The sequence below is a fragment of the Pygocentrus nattereri genome, chromosome 22 (assembly GCF_015220715.1).
Source record: "Pygocentrus nattereri isolate fPygNat1 chromosome 22, fPygNat1.pri, whole genome shotgun sequence".
Taxonomy (NCBI): Eukaryota; Metazoa; Chordata; class Actinopteri; order Characiformes; family Serrasalmidae; genus Pygocentrus; species Pygocentrus nattereri.
In genome coordinates, this window is record NC_051232.1 from 28,679,833 (window position 1) to 28,687,191 (window position 7,359).

The window sequence follows — 7,359 nt, forward strand, 5'->3', positions numbered from 1 at the left end:
CTCTGCAAAAAGATGTTTTTTCAAGGGTTCTTTAGTAAAGGCAGTGGTTCTATTTAGAACCACGAGCACCCAGAGAACCATTTGCATGCTTGAATAGTTCTTCGCGTGAAATGGTTCTTCAGATCGATGGAGAGTGTTTTCTAAAAGGTTCTTCTATTGTTAAAAACTTCACGTCGTAACAATCGCAGAACCATTTTTGGTGTTGTACAGAACCCTTTTTCAAACAGAACTGCAAACACCACATCTGAAGAACCGCTTCACCATCAAACGAATCATTCAAGCATGCAAATGGCTCTTGGAGTGTTCGCTGTTCTGTAGAAATATCATTGCCTTTACTAAAGAACCCTTTAAGGTTTTTTTTTAGTAAAGGCAGCGGTTCCATTTAGAACCAAACACTCAAAGCAACATCTGCATGCCTGAGTGGTTCTTTGCGTGGTGAAATGGTTCTGCAGATCAACGGTAAATGTGTTTCTATTGTTCTTCATGTTGCAACAATAACAAGAACCCTTGTTGGTGTTGTATAAGAAAACTTGCCACGTAGAACTGCATACAACATTTCTGGAGAACGTTTTCACGATGCAAGGAACCATTTAGTCATGCAAATGGTTCTTAGAGTGTTCATGGTTCTATATAAATATCGTCTTTACTGAAGAACCCTTGAAGCGCCGTTTTTATTAAAGAATGTAGTTTGGGCTAGTAGTTATGAAAGCATCTCGGCCTTATTTTGAATGTTTCTCCTGACGTTAAAAAAATGGTTTTGATGGAAATTTGTTTTGACTGGAAACTCAATAAGTGATGGGTGTTCTCTGAGGTTTGTGCCGTACTGTACTTCATGTCTGAACGTGCTTTACGTGAATTAACCCCTGAAATGGCCAGGGTCTGTTGGTCGGCCCACATTTATTATCACACACTTCTACAACTTTGCAGTCTATGTAGAACAGTAAGCCTTATAATGAAATAAACCTGTGGTTTTAAAGGGACTGCTGAACGTCCATCGTCAAAGTAAATGGGATTACTCTTTAAAAGACTCAGGAAATAGTTTTATTCATAAACATCAGTCATAAAAATAACAAACATCAATGTTCATTCAAAGTATTTCTGTATAAACTGTCTCGGTATGTACAAAATCATTCTCCCAGCATAGGAAGAGATTAAAAATAACTTAAGGCAAGTTTCCCATGAACAGCCCTCTCCCCCCCAAATCACCATTTCTCCAACAAACCCATTTGCCCAGTACAATACAATTGCGATATAACTGTCGTAAGATTGTTGTACCTTCATGTAAAAGAAGAACTACTGGGAAAAAAAAAATGCAGCAATGTGTGCTACCTAGTTACTCAACAGCAACGTTTAGCCTTGTGCTATTCTAGTCCTGCCTCATCACGTTACAAACTACAAGAGCCGCGTGATTCATAGTTCATTGATTTATATACACACATGTAGTGGGGTTGAAAGCGATAACTGTCCGACAGTGACAAGTCGTTGTGTCCAAGTGCCTGTTGTCTGACCTTCCGCGGCCGTGTCAGACGGCAAGCGGCGTCGTACTGAAAACACTCAAGCCTTTCACCCTTACATGCGGACTCGGGGAGTCCATTACGTCCATCCCATCTCTCACTGAGCTCTGCCTCTTCCTTTATCACACAGAGGAAACACTGTGAGTTCATAAATAAAACTTTTTTGTTTGTTTTCCAATATCCAAATCAGCAACCATGGAAATATAGGCAAACGTTTAGAAAAATACAAATGATGATAGGCATATAAATATATTTATTATCATTTTTTTGTCCACTTACGGTGTAAATCTGACAATTAGAGAATAAATTCCTTGTCAAACAACACAATTACCATTCAATAGCATAGCAACCAAAAAAAAAGAATAAAAAATAAACACGTCAAAAGAAATAGCATTATATCTTTAGAAAGAAAAAAAAAAGGCCTTGGCGCAAGTGAACCACAAGTCGTGGTGTAGCCAAGGTAGAGTTTGCCACCACCATGATGTCAGACGAGGTAAAACTTGCCTCGCTTCTGCAGCGAGGCGTCATCAGATATTAATCAATAACATCACACATCAACATAAACATGCATTTTCAAAGGGTTATCAAACAGGTGGTCCACATGGGAATATAGATATAGAGATATATAAAAAGACTCCAAAAGCACAAATTTCATAAAAGACTCTTAGTTGGAGGAGATTAAGTGCAATACATTCAGGAGTTGAGGTCGGAGGAGCTGTCCAGCAAGAGGTGCTGAACTGCAGGTCAGAACCGAACAACTGGACAACAGGAAAAAAAAAATACAAAACAAACCAAAACTAAACCTCAAAAGATCAGTTTTTTTCTGCGGTTTGCTGCACAGAGAGCAAGCGGCATGAGGGAAGAAGCAGATGAGGGGTCCATTTAAAGTTCTCTGCTTTGCTTTGTGGGGGACCAAACGTCCTCTCCCTCTATTCTGATGCTCGAACCGAGAGTGACCTGTGATCAAATAGCTTTTAATTAGGGGTCCAAGCACAGAAAGCTGGAACCCAGCTGGAATTTCTTAATAATTTTACAGAAAAGCTTAAAAGTCTTTCAAGCCTGAACTTCTTGCATACCTTCACTCTCTTTATCTTCCTCTCTCTCTCTCTCTCTCTCTCTCTCTTTATCTCTCTCTCTCTCTCTCTCTCTCATATACAAAAGCTCATTAGGGCCTCAAAAGCTCGTGATGGCCTTTTTGTGTTTGTTTGTTCGTGCCTTCGCTTGTTTGTTGTTTAACTCAGAAGACCACCCCGCGTGCTGGGAAAAGGCCACCCCCCTGCCGCCGCGGCCGCGGCCGCAGCCGCAGCCGCCGCCGCCGCCGCCGCTCCGGCCGCCTGCTGCCGCTCGAGCTCCTTCTCGCGCTGCTTGAGGTGCACGCGCGCGTGCCGCTTCCTCTCGTCGCTGCGCGCGAACCGCTTGCCGCACGCGTCGCACGAGAAGGGCTTCTCTCCAGTGTGCGTGCGGGTGTGCGTGGTCAGGTGGTCGCTGCGGCTGAAGCTGCGCGCGCACACGCGGCACCGGAAGGGCCGGTGGCCTGTGTGGATGCGCACGTGCCGGTTCAGCTCGTCCGAGCGCGAGAAGCGCCGCTCGCAGCCGCTCATGGGGCACGCGAAGGGCTTCTCCTTGGCGCGCGGAGGCGCGCCGGAACCACCGCCGCCTGCGCCGCTCTTGCGCACACGTGCGGGCTTTTGCGGGCGCGCGGCGTACGTCTGCGCAAAAGACTCGGGCAGCAAGGAGGAGAAGAGGAGCGAGTCGATGGTGGAGGATGAGGAAGAGGAGGATAAAGACGAGGAGGAAGAGGAGGAGGAAGAGGAGGAGGTCACGTAGCTGCTGCTGTTGTTGTTGTTGCTGTTGTTGTTGTTGTCCTCGTCGGCGCCATACGCGCCGAAAGCGTGCGCGCACGCGCTCGCGAAGTCCTGCTCGTGCTTGACGGCGCTCTCCGCCGGTTTGAAGTCCGCGTCCGGGTTGACTGTGCCGAACGAGTCCAGCAGGTCCTTCACGTCCGCGTGCTGGAAGGGCTCCGGCTGGAAGTAGCAGTAGTAGCCGCTGTTGCTGGCGCTGCCGGCGTTGTTGGCGCTGCTGGTGCTGCTGCTGTTGTTCTCGTACTCGCTCGTGCTCCACTCGTATCCTTCGCTCTCCAGCTCGCGCTTCACCACCAGCACGGGCAGCGCGGCGGCCTCGGCCAGGGGGACGGAGTCCGCGTAGCCCTGGCCCTGCTGCTGCTGCTGCTGCTGCTGCCCCCCCACTGGGGGGTAGAGAGGAGGCGGGGTGGCGCTCGTGCTGGCGCTTCCCCGCGCGTCCGCGCTCGGGCTCGTGGAGACGCCGCCGACGATCTCGCTGATCATGCTGAGCAGAGTCTCCGCGCTGCACGAGGCTCCGCGCGACGCCTCCACGTAGAAGCTGCCCGAGTAGGACAGCGAGGAGTCGAAGCTCCCTCTGGGGCCCAAGCACGGCGAGTAGAGGTCCGCCGAGACGGGCTCGGTTTTAGGGGTCACGGAGGTGTCTGCTGGGAAACAGAGAGAAACATATAAAGAACAGGAACAGACCTACTGTATATAACAGTGTGTCTGTACAGTATATAGTGTTACGATTGCATATACATGCATACTGATATATATATATATATATATATATATATATATATATATATATATATATATATATATATATATATATATAATGATATGATGCATCAAATGTGAATATATACATTTACAAGCACCGTTATATATACACCAGATAGGTAGGCAGAATGTATAGCCATATTAACAAACTATCTATCTGTCTATCTGTCTATCTATCTGTCTGTCTCTCTGTCTGTTTGTCTATCTGCATGTCTATCTGCATGTCTGTCTGTCTGTCTATCTATCAGGCCACACTTTCAACACATCCAGCTGAACGTTACAGTTGGTGTTACATAAGTAGCAGCTACGTAGACGCGCACTATGGAGAGATGGGTGGACCCCCAGAAATGAACGTACACATCAAAATAGCGATAAATCAGAGAGGAAAACTTGGTGGTTAATAAAAGAGAGTTGCAAAAAGAGAAAAGACAAACAAACAAACAAACAAACAACAAAAAACTCACCGTGTGGAAAGTGTGCTGCGTCCATGAAGACGAGATCCCGCTCCTCTTTGGCTCCGTGAGTTTCCATGGCCATGGCAGGGGTGTTACAACTCTCAAACTGAGGGTAGAAAGAGTCCTGAGAGTTCAAATCCATGTTGTTGAGCATGTTTGCGGGAAAAGATTAGCCAGCGCCTATCAATCCGAGCAGAGTGGACGAGCGTGAAGCGGGGAAAAAGCACAAACGTTGACCAAGGAAAACGATGGAAGTTCAAGGCGCTTCTGCTCTGTCAGTCGGCTCCGTAAAGGCTGTGATCCAGTAGAGAAATGAAACAAAAGTCAGTGTGGAAATCCCCCTTTTTTTGGTTCCTCAGATGTGCTACTGCTGCTCGATGTTCTCCCGCTATCTGTTGCTCAGAGTCTTCAGCACCAATCGCTTTTATACACTTGGGCTGAGCCATCGTCCCTCCTCCCCATTCATCGTCTCCACTGAGAGGATTCCCCCGCTGCGTTTGTCGTCTTCTTGGCCATACATGGACAGAGGATGTGACGGGCTTCCCCCCAAAAAAGGAGAGTTGTACGTTTCTGACGCTTCGCTAATGTTTCTCGTAAGGACATTGTGGAAGCGGGGCAGAAAGGCATAGTCTCGTCTTCAGTGAATGCCTTTACGAGCTGGACATTTAGGCTTACTGTACAGAACACAGAGGTGTCCCTTTATTTACCTCGCTACAAATTCTCAGACGTGTTTTTATTACTGAAGTCATAAGTCTCGTTGAATTGTAACCATAGTAGAACCCCTTTTGGTGCCGTATAAAAATTTTAAAAGGTTCTTTAAAGAACCATATATGCGATTCCCATTATAGGAAAAAGAACCATTGAAATTGAGCTGTCATCATTCTGGAACCGTCATCTTAATTAAAGAACCCATGAAGAACCCCCATTTTAAAGGGTATATCAAGAACCTTTAAACGCCACTCAATTTGGCTCTTTAGGGAGCCTCAAGTGTAAAAAGCGGGTTTCTTTAGGGGGTCTTTTACCTTTAGTAAAGCTACATATCGAACCCTGGCAGTTCAGAAAATAAAATTCAAACACAATAAAAAATGAATGCTTGAATGGTTGCCTGGTAAAGCGGTTCTTCGCTAGTTATTCTTGTATGTGGTTCCTTGAAGAACCTTATGAAAAATGATGTATGTAGCACCAAAAGGTCCTCCACTGCTGTTACAAGTCAAAGAGCTATGGCACCATATATATGGTATTGTGAGAATGTGTGGCGTCTCCAAAGAACCCGTTTTGGGAACTTTTTAAGCAACTTACTGCGGTAACTTAAAACAGTAAGAGCTTATTATTTTCTTGAAAGGCATTTCAATAAATCAAAATGCAGCAGGCTCGTTTTCTTCTTATGCAACAAATCTTAATGCAATCAGAACCAGCTGCGCAGAAGAAAGCGTTTCTCCTGCAGCTCGCCCTTGCTGGTCCTAATACAGGTTGTAGTGTTCTCTGTACCAACCAGGTGAGAGTAGGACTGCTTAGCCAGGGCCTGACATTTGGACAATCAATACGTCGCACGGCCGCAGAACAGTCGTGCCAACTCTGACATTTGGTGGGAAAAAGCTAGTCTTATTATATATTTATGTTTATCTGTGAAACACAATACCACAAAATCCGTAAGACCGGAATGAGTAAAGGAGAAGAAATGTGGAACAGAGAGCTGAGAAATGTAATAAACACCTTACTGCCTTAATGAGCTGTACACTTAGAAGATTAGTGGGCCTCATTCACCAGCCATTCTTAAGAAGAAATTTCTTTTAAAACGCAGTTTTTTAGATAACAAGGAAATCAATGCAAACTCATGAGCACAAAGATGCAAACAGTTCTGACGTGGACTTTTTCTTAGAATTCCTCTCGTGAACAAATTTAAGAGAAAAACCATAGGAAGATATCGGCGACTGAGGCTCACTATTATGAAGTGCCTTCAAGTTGATTCATCTCCTAGCGACCCTGAGCGTAGTGTTTCTCCAAAATATCCAGCCTCATTTTAGGTTTCTCAATGGCTCGCTCGCGGCTGCTTTGCCTGTATCCAACTCTTTTTTCCAATGAATTGATTCTTCACATACATTTCCAATATAAGAGCTTCAGTCTGGGCTTTAAGTGAGAGGTAAGGCTTGTTTTGATCAAGGCACTTGTTTCTTTTCTTTGCCATCCAAGGTATTCTCAAAACTCTTTATCGACATCAAAATTCATATGCATCAATTTTTTCCTTTTTTTTATTGTCTAGCTTTCACTGCCATAAAGAAGCACAGAAAAGACCACAGAGGCACATCACTAAATCTGAAGATCTTTTTAAGCTACTTTGTCTTTGTTCTTCACTAAGAACCACCTTTTATTATAGAACATTTACATTATCTGGACTTTCATTACAATTTAAAAAAGCACACCCATTAAAAAGTAATTCTTTAAAGGGCCGTCGTTTGTTAGCTTCTTAAAGGGAGTTCTTCTTATATTATGACTTCAAAGATCCTTTTTTTTGGCACCTTTAGTTTTGAATATGCAGTGGTGTCTGTATTGGTGAGAGCTCTTAAACCAACACTACGGAGAGCACCATTTATAATACTATATTGATGAGAGCTTTTAAACTAACACTATGGAGAGCACCATTTATAATACTATATTGATGAGAGCTTTTAAACTAACACTATGGAGAGCACCATTTATAATACTATATTGATGAGAGCTTTTAAACTAACACTACGGAGAGCACCATTTATAATACTATATTGATGA

General features: G+C 44.5%; 1 protein-coding gene across 2 annotated transcripts; it reads right to left on the minus strand.

The window, feature by feature from the left end:
• Positions 1–1,018: 1,018 nt before the first annotated feature.
• On the minus strand, positions 1,019–4,977 carry LOC108434384 (E3 SUMO-protein ligase EGR2). 2 transcript variants are annotated; one of them, XM_017709457.2, is made up of 2 exons: positions 4,603–4,977; positions 1,019–4,017 (listed from the first exon to the last, which is right to left on the minus strand). In XM_017709457.2, the coding sequence occupies exons 1-2, from the start codon at positions 4,745–4,747 to the stop codon at positions 2,747–2,749; spliced, it is 1,416 nt and encodes a 471-aa protein (XP_017564946.1). In that variant the 5' UTR covers positions 4,748–4,977; the 3' UTR covers positions 1,019–2,746. The 2 variants fall into 2 exon arrangements, with proteins under 2 accessions (XP_017564946.1, XP_017564945.1); XM_017709456.2 differs by having other exon boundaries at positions 1,019–4,020.
• Between the last annotated feature and the right edge of the window lie 2,382 nt (positions 4,978–7,359).